This window comes from Kogia breviceps, chromosome 4, assembly GCF_026419965.1.
Source record: "Kogia breviceps isolate mKogBre1 chromosome 4, mKogBre1 haplotype 1, whole genome shotgun sequence".
NCBI classification, from domain to species: Eukaryota; Metazoa; Chordata; class Mammalia; order Artiodactyla; family Physeteridae; genus Kogia; species Kogia breviceps.
Genome location: NC_081313.1, coordinates 29,183,389 through 29,201,616, shown reverse-complemented (window position 1 = coordinate 29,201,616; position 18,228 = coordinate 29,183,389). Strand labels below are relative to the sequence as shown.

Genomic DNA, 18,228 nt, shown 5'->3' with positions numbered 1-18,228 from the left:
TTTTTTTAAATACACGAAACTTGAGTTGTCCAGTCTTTATTTTTATTAGATTTTAATTGTTAATTATTTTATGAATTTAATATACAAATAACTAAATCTCATAGAGAATACAGCACCCCTAGCTTTGAACAGAAAATTATTCAGTTGAAACAACTAAAACAGGCTATAGGAATTCGTAAGGAACCTTGGAAACTACTATAATTCTGGACCGTAAAAAAAAAATTCCTTATTTGAAATTAGGTACAAGGTCAAAGATATGTACTTTAAAACTTATTATATCATCTCAGGTTAGGGAAATACCAACTTTCATTTCTAGTTTCATGGGACCCCCTAGGCATAACCTTGTGTCATAACAAGGCAACAAGTGTTCAGTTTGAGCAGAAATAAATGGTGTGATGAACAGAATAATAGACCCCCAAGGATATCTATGCCTTAATCCCTGTGGAACCAGTAAATATGACTAGGTTATCCAGGTGGGCCCAATAAGGTCAGATGAACCCTTAAAAGCAAAGTTTTCTTCAAGCAAAGGGCAGAAGAGAAAGTTAGCAATTTCAAGCATGCAGAGGATTTGACAAGCCATTACTGGCCCTGAGGTATATAGGGCTGCATGCAAAGACTAGAAAGAAGCCTCTAGAGCTAAGGGCAAATGCTAGCTGACAGCCAGCAAGGAAATGAGGATCTCAGTCCTATAAGCATAACAAACTGAATTTTACCAACAGCCTGAAGGAACTTAGAAATGAATTCTTCCCCAGAGTCTCCAGAAAGGAGCCCCTGCTGACGCCTTGATTTCAATATTGAGAACTCAGTTGAGCCACACTGTGCCTAGACATCTGACCCACAGAAACTATGAAATATCTAACCTTCAGAAACTATGACACCTGGGTGTTGTTTTAAGACACTAAGTTTACAGTAATTCTTTACAACAGCAATAGGAGACGAATACATGTATGTATGGAAAGATATGTAACCAAATCATTTCTTTATACTAGAATAAAGGATCCATAATTCTGTTTATTCACTATAACATTCAAAAGTACTGACTATGAATCAGACTGAAAAACTGACAGATGTTTTAAAAGAGTTAGTAACTAGCAGCAAGTTTATAACTGATTGTGTTGTTTGCTTATACCCATAATCTTATCACATAACTATTATCGATGTTTCCACATATTTCATTGTTGTTCATTCATTCTTATTTTTTTTGCATGTTATGTAAAAATCTGTGAATCAGTTTTTCAGTTAATGTTAGGGTAGTTTTCTAATGTTATTGAATAATCTTAACAAATATCATTTCTTTTTTTATTTTATTTTTTTTTTTTTGAGGTATGCGGGCCTCTCACTGTTGTGGTCTCTCCCGTTGCGGAGCACAGGCTCCGGACGCACAGGCCCAGCGGCCATGGCTCATGGGCCCAGCAGCTCCGCGGCACGTGGGATCCTCCCGGACTAGGGCACGAACCCGCGTCCCCTGCATTGGCAGGCGGACTCCCAACCACTGCGCCACCAGGGAAGCCCACAAGTATCATTTCTTATACTTCAATAATAGTCCATCAATGCTTCTGCCATGCCTTAGCATTTCCTTGCTAATCTCTGATATTCATTCTTTTTTCTATGGTTGTCATATTCCTTGCACTGGACAGTTTCAGGCAAAATAAATATTTTGGTCCAACCATAAAGGGATTTTCATATGATAATTATATGAAATTCACATTGAGTGATTTTTTTCTTAAAAAAGCTGTATCTTAAAGATGGTAACAATTTTCACCAGCACATTCTCCATCGAGCTGTCACCTAACCACTTAATCTATTCTTGACTTAAAAATAAGATTTGACTCACTGTTATTGTGATGGTACAAGTTGTTTCTTTGAAAATGAAATTTGAAATTTTTAGTAGTAGTAATGAGCAGAGTTCTAAGCCTTTTGAGTTGTAATAAGTATTTGTAAAATTAGTTTTGGAGACAATAACAAGAGTTTTACATTGCCTTTGAAGTCAGCAGTAATAAAAAATAGTGTATATACTAAAGCATACAGTAATGTTTTTTATTCATTGGCTTATTCATTCAAGAGATATTTTTTGAATAGCGACTGTATGCCAGACACTGTATTAGAGACATGGGGTACAGTACTGAATAAAATAGTCAAGTCTCTGTTCTCATGGAGAGAGAGAGAGAGAGAGAGAGAGAGAGAGAGAGAGAGAGAGAGAGAGAGAGAGAGAGTGTGTGTGTGTGTGTGTGTGTGTGTGTGTGTGTGTGTTGGGGGGTGTTTTCAGGGAGACAGTAAAGAATATACATTATATCAGGTGGATAAGTGCTTTGAAGAAAAATATAGCAGGATATGGTGATAGAGAGTGACAAATGGGGTTCAATTTTAGATATTTAAGAATGAAAATATTGGTTGAAATCCACAGAGGAATGGAAAGAAACTACTTCAATAATATAAAGAAATAATGAAGTAAATAGTTTATTAAATGTGATTTTTATTTGTGATATTCCATATAGAAGTATTTCTTATGTAAATTTAAATTTAGCCTGTTAAAGTACCCAGATTTCTTTATTCTTTTAATAACTAGTTTTGGTTGAAGATGTTTGTTAATTTGACATATTTTATTGATTCTACCTTATTTTATTTTGGTGGGTTGCATCATAATCTTGATTCTCTATGTTAAGATGTTGATTCATTCCTTGGGATACTGTAGTTAATCCATAGACAAAGAAAAATGCCTGACATTGATTTTATAGAGGTGGAAAGCACATATATTTTCTTCAGTTAGTGAAGGTAAATTATTTTATGAGTAGAGAGACATCAGATAAACCATTTTCTGCTATCTGTATCATCAACATTTATAATTAAAAATATTTTCGAATGTATGACTTTATTCAGTAATCATTGATAAATTTTTCTGCCTATAAAAGAGGTGAAGTAACTTTAAAGAAAATAAGATTTGTATAAATCTTATTTATGGATCTTATAATAATCTTATTATAGATGGAAAGTGATGAGCATATTGAGTTTATTTTGTGGAGCAGTAAATGAATAAGAATTTCAGGTCCCAAAAGTTAGATGAGATTAGGACAAAAGAAAGAAAAATACTATTTCAAACAAAGGAAACGTTACTTTCAAATGGTCTCTCTCTTTCTGGCTCTCCCTCCCTCTCTTTTAGAAAATCTTAAGTAATGACTATCGGTACTTAGAAAACTTTATTTTACAAAATATGTAATTTCCTAGAATCCAGTAATTAGTGTATTTAATAGAAAATATTCTGTTATGACTTATAATATTAAGGAACAAACTTCAAGTGATGCTGTATTGAAACTGTTCATATCTAGTATTCTTACTTTATAATATTTTTGGAACTAGTGTGGTTTTTGCTAAAATAGTTTTTTTTTCCTGAAGGTACAATATATGTGAAATTTTCAACATATGATTTAAAAAATAAGACATAAGTACTTGAAAGTAGGAATTATCCTTTTCATCTTACTCATAGTCCAATGTAAAGCCTGACAGTTTTCTAAAGACTCTATTAGTACATTAATAAAAAAAAAAATTAGATTTCCAAGTGGTCATTTCCTATGTTAACACTTTTTTTTTTTTTTTTTTTTTTTTTTCAGTTTACAGATATGATCCAGGCCTCTATGTGAATTACTTTGGTTAATCAGAGCAAGCATTGAATAATGAGTGGTGCAGCTTTGGGACTTGAGATTGTTTTTGTCTTTTTTCTGGCATTATTCCTACTTCATCGATATGGAGACTTTAAGAAACAACATAGACTTGTAATTGTTGGAACACTGCTAGCTTGGTATCTCTGCTTTCTAATTGTCTTCATACTGCCTCTGGATGTTAGTACGGTAAGAGGTGAAACTGATTTTCACAATTTAAAAGGCAGTTGTAGTCATACAGCATGTTTGAGATATGTTTTTAAGACAACCAAGTCATGTAAAAGTTAACTTATATTTTAAACTTAAGTGTTAACTCTATGAATTTGATCACTAAAAAGCATAGCCAGGAAGGTACTTTTGGGTAGATAGGTTGATACACTTCAATATCCCTTAAGTACTTGGTAACTTTTTGGTTTTCATTTTTAAACCATACCTTCATTGCTTTAGACAATATACAACCGGTGCAAACATGCTGCTGCAAACTCGAGCCCTACTGAGAGTAGCAACATTACAGGATTGTATGCAGCTGCTACCCCGGTTCCAAGGTACTTTCTTCTTTTTTTTTTTTTTTTTTTTTTATATTGTAGGGGGCAATTTGTTTAAAAATTGTCAGTTTTTACCATCTGGATTTTATATTTATAAAAGTTTATCCTCATTCTCTATTCACCTCCCTTCTTCATCCTTTGCTAATAGACTTTTAATTACCTTGTATCTTATTTAAGTTTAAATCTTAAATAAATTTTAGATATTTATTGGTAAATAAGGCCTTTCAGTAGATGCTAATGAGAAGCTTGGAGAAGACCTGATTTTTTTTAGTCCCTTACTAAGAAAGTGACTTCCAAAAGCTGTTTTTCCTCTCAGCCTCTCCCCATCAAAAAAAATGGGGCATGCATTTTGTCATTTGCCTTAATTTACAAGGTTGTAATAAAGGACGAGGAGGTTATTCTGTATGTAGGATATTCCTTTCATATGGCACATCCTTAGATATCATTATAGTTTTAGACTGAGAATAAAGTTCAGATTATCAAAAGGTTATATTGAATTCATATCAAACTTCCAAGTAAAAAACTAACAAATATTGGTTATAGCTTTTACCAATGCTTTAAGTAGTATTTGCATGCTTCTTTATGCAGCTTTTATTTTATTTTTTTAAAATCAAAGCTGGATAAGGGTAAATTTTAAATGTAGTTGTTATTCCCTTTTGAAGAACCATTATGGATTGTTGGAAGCCCTTGGACTAAAGGATAGCCTTACAATCTAGGCAAGCTGACTATTACTGGAAGAATCTATGGGCAGATACACATATATTCAGAAACTTCAAACAGAATTATGTATAGATGCTGGCATCTGTCTCCATAAGAGATATGCTAAATGACTGATGAATTAGGGTTCCAGTTTCTAGGAATTAATCACCTAACGTCTTTCTCTCCTTCCTACCATAACCAGCCCCACAAATGGGGTGAGTGTGTATCTTAAAGGTAATCATCAGCCCTAAAGGTAACCAAATCAGAGATTTGATTTCACGATGCATTTGCTTTTAAAGACTGTCACTTTATTAGTCTATTAGAGCATTCTGTCCTCTTTTTACTCAATGACTTAAAAAAACACTGAAAGTTGAAATTTTAAATGCATTCCTCGTTGAAACAGTTTTATTCCCTTTTTGTATGTTTTTTCGACAGTCAGCTTTGAATTTTAAGTTTTCTATGAAATTTTACAAATTAGAATCAATAATTTAAAATCTGAATGTAAGTGAACTTTGCCACACACAAATTAATTGTGCAATTCATGTAAGTAAGCATTTATGATTAATTGGCTTTAAATTGTTATTAAATAGCCAACATCCGTGTTTCAAGCCATGGAGTTATATTCCTGATGGAATCATGCCAATTTTCTGGAGGGTAGTATATTGGACATCACAATTTTTAACATGGTAAGTGGTAGTGAAGGATAAAATTTTTGATATTTTGGCTAAACTTTTAAAAGTGATTATTTTTCCAGTGAACTTTCATATTTTAGAATTTATTCAAGTGTCATTATTTTTTCCCTTAAATCTGTATCCTGTCTCTTTCTGCTCATTCAGGTCTCTCACATCTTAAAAGAAATGAAAAGAAAGAAAACAAACAAGAAATAGAGAACAGAAACAAAAAATTCTCCTCGTCACCATTCCCTTTTAGTTATTGCCTTCTCTCTGGACATTCTTCAATTCAGTTTTCTTCAAGTCCCATTGTTATGTGAAACTGCTCTCTTGCTAAGGTCATCATTATCCCCTGGTTTTCTTTCTATGTGCTTCGCCCAACCTTCTGAATTTCCTTTATGGGCTCCATTTCTGTGGCGCATTTCCTAAATGTTGGTGTTCCCTAGGGTCCCATCTTTGGTCATCTTGTTATCTGATTCTCCCTGAGTAACTTTAATTATAGCCGTGGTTTCATTAACCTGTGATGCATTCCAGATCTTTCTTTCTACCTGTTATAGCTTTGTCTTTCTGCTGTGCTCCAGACTCATACTTTTTCCACTGCCTACTGAGCATTTTAGATATTATGCAGGTAACTAAGCTGTAAAACTGGAAGTGGTGAACATTTCAAGAGAAAAATCACATAGCACAGTGTAGTGCCCCTGTAGCATGTTCACTGAACTTGACTAGGCCCTCAACATTGCCAGACTTTCATCTTTTGTTTCTCTTGTCTGCTTGCTCTTCATTCTCCACAACAAATCTTTCCAATCACTACAAACCTCAGCTCTTCCCTTTGTGACTCTCTCTCTCTCTTACATCCTAGAAACAATCGCCTTCTCTCCTTGCAGATGACTTTACTTCCTGCCTTCCAGTGAAAAAAGAAGTCATCAGATGGCAGCTCATTTCAGCTTCTCACCAACAAACCTACCTACCTACCCATCCTTTCTTTCCTTCCCTCCAAGAATGGAAGAGTCTCTCTTTCTGAAATATGGACCCATCCCCTTCAGCTCTCGTTACTTATACTTCTAGCTTCCAGTTTCAACCAAGCATGTACAATTCTCTCATCTTTAAAAACAAAACAAAACTCTCAAATCAGAACCCTTTCCAGTTTTCTATCTTCCCCCTCAATGATTACTCATCACAGCTGAATTTTTTAAGAGAGACTTTTTTTGAGTATGAATTAGTACAGTAAATTGCACAGATTGTGTTTAGTTTGACTTTTTTCAAAGTGAATACACCCGTGTAATCAGCACTCAGATCATGATATAGAACATTAACAATATCCCCCAAAGCTTCCCTCATACTTCTCTCCCAGTCATTATGCTCCCCAAAGGTAACCATGATTCTGACTTTGATCACCATAGATTAGTTTTGCCTGCTTTTCAACTTTATAAATAGGGAGTTATACAGTATGTACTTTTTTGCCTCTCTCCTTTTGCTCACCTATTTGGAAGATTCTTCTATGTTGTATGTCTCCATATTCTTTTCTTTTTCATTTCTGTAAAACATTCCATTTTGTGAATATACCATAGTTTATCCTACCCAGCCAAACTTCTTGAATTGTCTGCATCAGTGTCTCCATTTGCTCACTGCTTACCCTTTCCTCAACCCATTCAACCGTATTTTCTACCCCTCCCACTCACACATACAGGCTCCTAATTTAGTTGACCTCTTGGCAGCATTTGATTCTATTGTTTTCTCTCTCCACTTTCAAATACTTTCTTCTCCTGGTTTCTGCTCCATATACTCCTTAGTCTTCTTCTGTAACTCTCGACTGCTCTCTCAGTTTCCTTTGCTGGTCTCTCCTTCTGTTTGTTGGCCTTTCCTTTAAAAGTTGATATTTCTCAGGGGTCCGTCTCAGATCTGTCCTTCTCATTCATTCTAAATGAGTTTTTATTTTTTTTAACTTATTTATTTTTAATTTATTTTATTTTTGGCTGCGTTGGGTCTTCATTGCTGCGTGCGGGCTTTCTCTAGTTGCGGCGAGCGGGGGCTACTCTTCCTTGCGGTGCGCTGGCTTCTCATTGCGGTGGCTTTTCTTGCTGCGGAGCATGGCCTCTAGGCGCGCGGGCTTCAGTAGTTGTGGCTCGTGGGCTCTAGAGTGCAGGCTCAGTAGTTTTGGTGCATGGCTTAGTTGCTCCGTGCATGTGGGATCTTTCCGGACCAGGGCTTGAACCTGTGTCCCCTGCATTGGCTGGTGGATTCTTAACCACTGCACCACCAGGGAAGCCCCTCATTCATTCTGTATACTCACCCTTCCAGATTTCATCTACTGGTGTTTCAGTACCATTAATATGGTGATGACTCCTTAAGCTACTTCCTGTGCACCTCCTTTGGGATATGTCCTAGCTACTTCAACATCAGTATACTGACAGCCACCCTTCTCTCCTGCTTCTTACCACAGCACCACCCCTTACCCTCTCTATATAGTTCCAATTTTGTTCCATTTGAGTACATTCTCCATGTTGAAGCTTTATCAGTCCTTAGAAAACTAAAATTTGATCATGTCTCCTTTCTGTTAAAGAAAATGATTCCTCATTATCCTTTGGATGCAATCTAAATTATTCATAAAAGCATTAAAGGCCTTTTTTTAGATTCATTGTAAGTCACCCATACTGTTGTACTCTCTGTTGGTCATTGTGGCCTCCTTTTGCTCCCAGGAATGTGCTTTGCTCTCCCCAAAATTTAATATTAGAAAAATATTCAGCTATCTATTATAGTTTGGTTCAGTATTAATTGCTACTCAAAATCATATTTATTCATGAAAAGAACCACACATTAAAATTGAGATTCACATATTTTCAGTATTTTGAGATTATACAGACATGTCAAGTGTTTTTTAATCATATTTTTTCTAATCATCCAGGATTCTGTTACCTTTTATGCAGTCATATGCAAGATCGGGAGGGTTTTCCATTACTGGAAAGATCAAAACTGCACTGATTGAGAATGCAATCTATTATGGCACCTACTTGCTGATTTTTGGAGCGTTTTTAATTTATGTAGCTGTAAACCCACACTTGCACTTAGAATGGTAAGAAAAACCATGTTCTTAACATTGTTTCTGTATACATTTGCATTTTTGAAAATTAATTTTTATCTCATATGCAGATAAACAAACATTTCCTTGAGAAACCTACCATTACATGTTTTATAGATTCCCCCAATATCATAATAATATATATTATTAAGAAGGAAAATATGGAATAACATCTTTGAATATACATATTGGACAAGGGACTGATGCTTTGTCTAGGAGCTATATGTTAAAAGTATTAACTCCCATGATTTTTTTTTTTTTTTTTTTTTTGGCGGTGCGCAGGCCTCTCACTGTTGTGGCCTCTCCCATTGAGGAGCACAGGCTCCGGACGCACAGGCTCAGCAGCCATGGCTCACGGGCCCAGCCGCTCCACGGCATGTGGCCACGGCATGTGGGATCCTCCCGGACCAGGGCACGAACCCGTGTCCCCTGCATCGGCAGGTGGACTCTCAACCACTGCGCCACCAGGGAAGCCCTTCCCATGATTTTTTGATAGACTTTCAAATTTTGTGTATGACTAAATACCTAGATTTCTTTCTCATTGGAACTTGTGAATACTTTTCTTTTGTTCTGACTATAATTTGAGGGCATATTTCTCTTTAGCTTTGGATTTATCATTGCAATAAAATTGAAATCTGTATTATACTTGTGGTCTGTTATACGTAAAGAGTAAGAGCTGAGAAGTTTAGGAATGGAGTAGCAATGATAATCCTTACTGTTGCATTGTTGAGATTTGCATGCATCTGCCTTACAACAAGTTAAAATTTTTTCAGGCTTAAAATTTATTTCAGGCTTCTCTTGGTTAATATTAAATAAGAAAGCACCTAATGAAAAATATATTTTTAATTATTTATTTTTTATTATTTTATTTTATTTTTTTCTGCGGTACGTGGGCCTCTCACTGTTGTGGCCTCTCCCGTTGCGGAGCACAGGCTCCGGACGCGCAGGCTCAGCGGCCATGGCTCACGGGCCCAGCCGCTCCGCAGCATGTGGGATCTTCCCGGACTGGGGCACGAACCCACGTCCCCTGCATCAGCAGGCGGACTCTCAACCACTGTGCCACCAGGGAGGCCCAAAAATATATTTTCTTCAGGATAATTTTTGCCATTAATTTTCCTAGATTCTAATTTTAACTAATAGAAGCCGTGTTTCCTGTGTTAAAGTCTATTTCTGCAGTCACACTTTATGACACTTGTCATTAAAGTCACACTTTAATGACACTTGTCATTAAAACACGTTATCTGCTGTTGCTAAAAGAGTAGCTGAGGATTTGAAGGTCGAATTTTTTCATATAAAATTGGAGCCATCTTGTAGGGCAGTTTTCTGAAAAACCATTTAACACTTTAATACTAGTTAGTTCCATTTAACATTTTTATTGCAGAAATTTACCTATCACAGCTATCTGCTTATGTTTTCTTCCTTAGGAATCAGCTTCAGACAATTGGGATAGCTGCTGCAAATACATGGGGTCTTTTTCTTCTGGTGTTGTTGTTGGGGTATGGCTTGGTAGAAATCCCTCGGTCATACTGGAATGGAGCAAAAAGAGGTTATCTACTTATGAAAACTTATTTTAAGGCAGCTAAATTGATGACGGAGAAAGCAGATGCAGAAGAGACTTTAGAAGATGTCATGGAGGTAAGCAACTTTAAACCGTAGAGTCAACAGTCATCAAGTTGTGTGTATCTCCTTTTGGATATACTGTTGGTTTTGTCGTTGTTGTTGGCACACTGATGGGCTTTAGAATAAAAATTCGGTGATGTACAGTTATTAAGGATGTCTCATCCATTCGAATGACTTCTTATTGGCAGTTCAGCTTCATGAGATACCATCTCCATCTTCTAACCGACAGATGCAGGGAGAATATATTCAACAGTGCAGGGTTATGCTCGTTGTCTTGGGGTAACTTTTATTTTTATTTTATTTATTTTTATGGCTGCGCCAGGTCTTAGTTGCGGCACGCGGGATCTTCGTTGGGGCATGCAGGATCTTTCGTTGTGCTGCACGGACTCTTCGTTGTGGTGCATGGGCTTCTCTAGTTGTGACGTGTGGGTTTGCTCTCTCTTGTTGTGGTGTGCAGGCTCCAGGGCACGTGGGCTCTGTAGTTGTGGCACGTGGACTCTGTAATTTGCGGCATGGGGGCTCTAGTTGAGGCACGCGAGCTCAGTAGTTGTGGTGTGCGCGCTTAGTTGCCCTGCGGCAGGTGGGATCTTAGTTCCCTGACCAGGGATCAAACCCATGTCCTCTGCATTGCAAGGCGGATTCTTTAGCACTGGACCACCAGGTAAGTCCCCTGGGTTAACTTTTAATGGTTAAAAGTTAAGACTCAAAAGTTTCCCAGATTAGATGATAAGTTATATGGTTACCGTGACATAGTAGAAGTGAAAATAAAAATTAAAGGACGCATCTTCCTGAAAGTTTGACCCAAAGTAATCCCACCAAGTCTGGAAACCTCTTTAGAGACCAATATACATGGGAACTCGTGTCCCTAAGTTTTGTTTCCTGTCTGTAATCTTAATAAGGCACTTCATTTTACTCACTTGTAAAATTCGTATGACTTGAACCAACTTCACACAGTTGTTGAAAGTATACATTTCAATAATATACACACAAAAAATACAACAAATTATAAAATTTTGCTGTTTGATAATTTCGTTGTTGATTTTAAAAAAGGTTGTAGTCACCTCAAATTTTGCTTCTCTGGGCAAATATGCTATTCCAATAATGTAATTCTTCAGCTTAAAACCTTATGTTGAAGGCTTTCGTTCACTTTAGAGTAAAGCAAAATGCTGTAATGTGGCCTACCAAAACATGATTTGGCCCACGTCTAGCTCTCTCTTATCTCTCCGTCTTCCCCATGCTGGTCAACTTTGGTTCCTCAGACTTAATAATGGTGATGATAATAGCAAACAAGTATGTAGGCAAACAAGTATATAGAGTCACATATTAGCCTGTGACTTTCTAAGCACTTTATATATATTAATACATTTAATTCTCAAAACAACCTTATAAGGGAGATATTTTTACCCTTGTTTTATAAATCAAAATGAGACACAGAGGGGTTGAGTTTGCCATGTTCACATGGCTACTGAATGATAGAGCCACTGTGTGACTCAAGTTCATGCTTTAACAGGGATTGGCAAACTTTCTGTAAAGGGCCAGATAGTAAATATTTTAGGCTTTCTGTGCCATATGGTCTCTGTCGCAACTACTCCATCACTGTAGCATGAAAGCAGCCGTAGACAGTATATCAATGAATGAGCAATGGATGTGTTCAAACAAGAACAGATGGTGGGCCTGATTGGATCCGGTTTGCCGACCCCTGCTCTTAACTGTTACATTCGTTGGCACTCTATTCTGTCTTTGAGTATGCTATTCCCAAACTTTTGGAACGCTCATTTCTCCAGTCTCTTTAGCTAATTCCTACTTCATTTTCAGGTCTCAACACAAGTGAGAATTCTTCAGCGGAGGCTTCTGTGTTAGTTTCCTGGGGCTGCCATAACAAAGTACCATGAACTAGGTGGTTTAAACAACAGAAATCTATTGTTTCAGAGCTCTGGGGGCTGAAAATCCAAGATCAAGGTGTCAGCAGGGTTGGTTCCTTTAGAGGGCTATAGGGAAATTTGTACCATACCTCTCTTCTATCTTCTGGTAGTTAACTGACAGTCTTTGGTGTTCCTTGGCTTGTATTATAGATCTCTGTCTTCATACTCACATGATATTCTCCCTGTGTGCCTGTGTCCAAATTTCCTCTTTTTTTAAGGACACCAGACAGATTATGGGCCCACTGCATTCCAGTATGACCTTATCATAATTTAACCAGTTATATCTGCAACAACCCTATTCCCAGACAAGATTACATTCTAAGGTACTGGGGCTTGAGACATCAACATATGATTTTGGGGGGAACACAGTTCAACCCGTAACACCTTCTTTGGTCCTTCAGATTCTTAGATACTCAGCAGCCATTTTTAAGTGAATGAATAAATGAACAAAAGAATGAATACTGATTCTTTAATTGTGGTTGAAAATTTTTATATTGCTTCTCAGCATTTATTTATAAAATGTTAAGAACTGTAGCAGAAGACATTGATTCAAAATATAGGAGTAAATCTCCTATAAATAATACTCTATTAAGTTTCCTTAGGCATGTGATGGATATTATTACATTTTTTAAAAGAAGTTAATTTATATTTGGTATTTTTTATATTTGATATATTTGAAAATTTGAATTTTGAAAAAAATTTGAAAATTTATATTTGATAATAAAATAATTTAAAGGAGATCATTTAAATTTGATAATGTTCCCCTCAGAAGTTGGTATTAAATTCAGTTGTTTCAGATTTAAGGAATATGGATTTCACCAGTTCATTCAAAATTCCTTGACCAAGTATAAATTAAATGCAGTTTATTATTTTATTTATTTATTTATTTAATTTTGGCTGTGTTGGGTCTTTGTTTCTGTGAGAGGGCTTTCTCTAGTTGTGGCAAGCGGGGGCCACTCTTCATCGCGGTGCACAGGCCTCTCACTGTCGCGGACTCTCTTGTTGCGGAGCACAGGCTCCAGACGCGCCGGCTCAGTAGTTGTGGCTAACAGGCCCAGTTGCTCAGCGGCATGTGGAATCTTCCCAGACCAGGGCTCGAACCCGTGTCCCCTGCAGTAGCAGGCAGACTCTCAACCACTGCGCCACCAGGGAAGCCCCAGTTTATTATTTTAGATCTGGATTTTGCTAGGAGGAATCTTTAGTGTCTGAATAAAGATAGATTTTGTTGTTATTGTTGTTAAATAGAAGTCCTCTACTTAGAAATAGGATGTGGAAAACTAAGGATTGGAATTGATGCCGTCTTTGCTATTTTAGTGTAGGTTTAAGGTGTGAGGGATTTAAAATATTTTCAATAAGAGAGATTTTTCCATGTAAAAAAGAAACCACTCTTTTTATTGAATATATCTGACGTAAAACATTGTGTAAATTTAAGGTGTACCAAGTGTTAATTTGATCCATTTTTATATGGTAAGAAACCACTGATTTCTTAATGGATCTTTTGAAAATAGCAGCACATACATAGCAGGAGAACTCTAGCCCTTTTTTGCCCCCTCAAAAAATGCATGATTTAGCAGGTATGATTTCTTTGTCCATATGTTTAAAGGGAATTTGGGATCCTTCTGTTTTTCTGAATGTCTGAATATTTATAAACTGGTGGAGAAATTTTTTTTCATTATTTTTTATATACCTAGTGTCTTCCTGCCATGTTAAGCGCTATGTGGAACTGGCCACTAGGATACTAACAGTCTAGAGTAGAAAATTGTACAGTCCCTCACAGTATATGATAAATGCACTGTAAATGATACATGCTGTAGTGTAAAGAAGTTTTGCTTAGAGGAAGAGGTGAAATGGAGGAAGTGAAATATGACCTGGGCCTTGAAGAATGGGTAGAATTTTCATAGCTGACAGCATTCTGGTCAGGTATCAGGAGGTTTTAAAACCAAGTTAATTATGCATAAGATAAAAGATAAAGTTTATAAGGTTTGAAAGATAGATAGCCAGATAGCAGGGCCTTGAATGTCAGACTCAAAAGTTCAGAGTGTATTTTGAAAGCAGTGAGGAATCATTGACACCTTGCATGCAGGGAAGAGACATGATCCTGTATGTGGTTTAGGATAATCTGATGGAGGTGTGCAAAATAAAGCATGGACAAGAATACTGATAACTTATTTTGAGAGAAAACTTTTAAGATACACTGGTTTTGAATACATCTTTTAAGAGATCACAATCACCTTTTTTTTTTTCTGGTAATTACTAATTATATTTTTCATCTATCCATAAAATCTTCCAAATGCAGTTTTATAGAAACCAACTTAGTGTTTTATGATATGTTTTCTGTGGAGTGAATGTATACATCTGTGTGTCTGTTACTTTTCTTTGAAGCATTAATAAAAATTATAAACCATGTCAAACCATTCAGAAGGAATTTTTGCTAGATGGCCAGGGGTCACCTCTACCTGCTGTCATTTTTCAAGGTAGAGGATTTGGAGAGGGACAAATAGCTACTTATTCCACTGAAAATTGCCTTTTAGTCTGACTTGATATATTTTGTCTGGTAAAAAATTGGGCACAATAATGACAGAGTTCAAAGTTATGTTATTTGATATGAAGAAAATAAGCTATTATTTCAAATACTTTGCACACTTTATAAAAATTATGAACCTTGAAGGAAACTTAAATTTATAAGATATAGCAAATATCAATGTTTCATTACTTGCTTTTGTTTAATATGCTAAAGAATTTAGAGGAAAAATATGATTTTCATTTATAATATATAATCAGACTGTATAGTTTGTATTGAAAGTTATGCTAACTAGTCAACAAAACTTTAAGGTAGCTTAGAAATGGAAGAGTGTAATGTAGTGATGCTTCAAGCACCTTTTAAAAACCCAAGTCCTGTCATTCTGTTTTTAGGCCTGACTCATTGACCTCAAAAATGAAATGTTATTAAGGCCTTCTGGAATACTTTGCTCTTACTCTACAGCCTGATCAAGCACAGTGCAGACCCCTGCTCTCCTTTCCCATTAGTCACTGGAGTTTCTTTTCCTGAAACTCCTTGTTCACTTCTGCTTGGAGGCCTTGGAACATGCTGTCCCTCTGTCTGGAATATTCTTGCTCCTCCCTTTGGTCAGCTGACTCCTATCCTCAGTTTAGCTTTTTTTTTTTTTTTTTTTGTGGTATGCGGGCCTCTCACTGTTGTGGCCTCTCCCATTGCGGAGCACAGGCTCTGGACGCGCAGGCTCGGCGGCCATGGCTCACAGGCCCAGCCACTCCGCGGCATGTGGGATCTTCCCAGACCGGGGCATGAACCCGTGTCCCCTACATCGGCAGGCGGATTCTCAACCACTGTGCCACCAGGGAAGCCCCTCAGTTTAGCTTTTTATCTCAGTTTAAGTAATCAGTTCATCAGAAAGTCTTCCACACTAGATTATACAGCAGTTTTCACACCATTTCTATTGGAATAATGTCTGTTTTCTTCACTAAGCTAAGCTCTTTGACAGGAGCAGTGTCTGTTGGTACAGATTATTCATGGGGTCTGCATATTTAAAATTTTGATGGATATTGCTAAATTATCTTCCAAATAGGTTATATCACATTTTACTGTGTATAGGGAGGCCTTCTCCCCCGCAATCTTACCTCATTACGTGAGAGCAATTTTTTATAATTTACAAGAAAACTGTCCTCATTTTAAAAGGTTGTAGTTTTTTTTAGTGGGTTTGAACGTCTTTTCAGATATTTATTGGCCAATTGCATTTCTTCTGTATCTTCCCATTTTTCTTTTGATTTTTAAGAGCTCTCCATATATTAAGGATAGTGATTTTTTTTCCATATATGTTATGTTTTTTCACAACTTTTTCTATATGCCCTATGGTTTCCCTGCCCTCCAGTTTTACACCTCTTAAGGCCATCCTCTACCCTATAATCAGAATGTTATTTTTAATACCTTGGTTGGTTCACTCTTGCCTCCCAGCCTTTGAACATGCTGTTTCTTCTTCCTAGAACAGTGGTTCCAACTTCTCAAAAATTTCATTAATATTATAGAATATTGTGATTCTTTTAGAACTACTAATTCTAAAGATTCCCTTCTCTAACCCCTTTATTTCTTTCATATGCATTAAATTGTTGATTTAATTATCCCATCACAACACTGCAATCTTAGTGAAAGACTTATAACACCATGTCTTCCCACTCCACTCTCCAGTATGGATTGTGGTGACTTTACACCTAGCACAGTGCTGGCACATAGTGAACTCTTAATTTTAAAAATGTGGAATGAATCATTAGTTGTGACTGCTGTAAAGTACTCTCTCATTGGAAAGGAGCAGGTGCTTTGTGACATTTTTAGCCTGTTCTGCTTCCTCTGGTTTCTCTGCTGTATTTTAGATAATAAGATAATTGAGCTTGAGGAGCAAGATGGAGAAATGTAGTCCTATTATTTTAGAATCTCAGTTTGCCTGATCCTTCATGACTTTTTATAATGATTATTCATCTTTGTGTACCAAGTAAGCAAATGGTAAGGCAGTAAATCTAGAAAGTTATAAAAAGTGTGAGGGTATAGGAATATCTATTCTGTAATTTTGTGTTTTTTTTTTTTTTTTTTTTTTTTGTGGTACGCGGGCCTCTCACTGTTGTGGCCTCTCCGGTTGCGGAGCACAGGCTCCGGACGCGCAGGCCCAGTGGCCACGGCCCCACGGGCCCAGCCGTTCCGCGGCATGTGGGATCTTCCCGGACCGGGGCACGAACCCGTGTCCCCTGCATCGGCAGGCGGACTCTCAACCACTGCGCCACCAGGGAAGCCCTGTAATTTTGTGTTTTTATTTGTGTTCTTAAGAGTTTTTATTCAGAGAATATTTATATGCTGAGTAATTTGGGTTGGAACTAAACTTGTGAGAATATATGTAGTACCTAGAGCATCCTGATTTGAAACATCTAATCTACAGAAATGGTTATATTTTTATTTCTCTTACTGTTTTCATAGGAAGTTCGTAAAGTGAACGAGAGCATCAAGTATAACCACCCACTGAGAAAATGTGTTGACACAATACTTAAAAAGGTAAGTAAATAATATTCTCTTCTATTTTCTTTTGAAATGTAAATTTACATACTATAATATTATAATAAAAGCATCAGAAAAGTATGCAAACAGCCTATGATTGAAGTCTTCCAACTCCTTTCCATTTTCATGACAATATTAACCATAAACGCATAGTAATTTGTACATAGAATTTGTTCTTTTGTTACTATAGGTTTAACATTATTTATTGGCAGTATTTTCCATTGAAATGTGGCTAGAGGTTATGTTAAATAATGTAAAATGATTACCGTGACACAATGATGGAAATGGACCTTTATAGGTTGTAAAAGTGTCATTAAATGTGGTCACTGAAAGCATATTTCCTATAAGAAAATAAATTAGGTCCTCAATAATCACATTTAATCAGCTTTGTACATGGTATTTTACAATATATTTTATAAAATGAATGACATGATGAGATATTTAATACAGATATTTAATAAGAAACCATACAACTAAGGTTTTGATGCATTAGTATTGAATTAGAGGTATTCATATACTTCCGAAAATGATTATTCCAGAAAAATGAGTTACCCAATTGTCTTCTCTGCAACCACAGAGCCACTGAACTATTCCTTTTCTTGTATTTAGTTTATTTTTAAAGACTTGTATGTAAGCCTTTATTTTTTAGTGAGGTAACATTGATTTATAACATTATATGAGTTTTGCGTGTACAACATTATATTTCTACCTCTAGATACCCTATACCATCCTTACCACAAACATTTATTTTCCATCAGTCACCGTACAGTGGATCCCCTTTACCCATTTCACCCTATCCCCCACTACTACTCTGTTCTCTGTATCTACATGTTTGTTTTTATTTGGTTTGGTTTATTCATTTATTTTCTTTTTGTTTGTTTGTTTATCAGCTTTTTATATTTCCCATATGAGTTGAATCCTATGGTATTTGTCTTTATCTGACTTATTTCACTTAGCATAATACCCTCAAGGTCCATCCATGTTGT

General features: G+C 36.4%; 1 protein-coding gene across 6 annotated transcripts in view; it reads left to right on the top strand.

Moving 5' to 3' along the window:
- The window catches only part of LMBRD2 (LMBR1 domain containing 2), a 43,125-nt gene that overhangs the window by 6,552 nt on the left and 18,345 nt on the right, over positions 1–18,228 (top strand). For 5 of the 6 annotated variants that reach the window (XM_059060118.2, XM_067030869.1, XM_067030873.1 and 2 more), the window contains 6 exons: positions 3,606–3,842; positions 4,101–4,198; positions 5,488–5,583; positions 8,471–8,638; positions 10,069–10,279; positions 17,165–17,239. In XM_059060118.2, the coding sequence (XP_058916101.1) occupies positions 3,669–3,842; positions 4,101–4,198; positions 5,488–5,583; positions 8,471–8,638; positions 10,069–10,279; positions 17,165–17,239 (822 nt within the window). In that variant the 5' untranslated portion in view covers positions 3,606–3,668. The remainder of the gene's footprint in view (positions 1–3,605; positions 3,843–4,100; positions 4,199–5,487; positions 5,584–8,470; positions 8,639–10,068; positions 10,280–17,164; positions 17,240–18,228) is intronic. The other variant, XM_067030874.1, reaches the window with a different exon arrangement.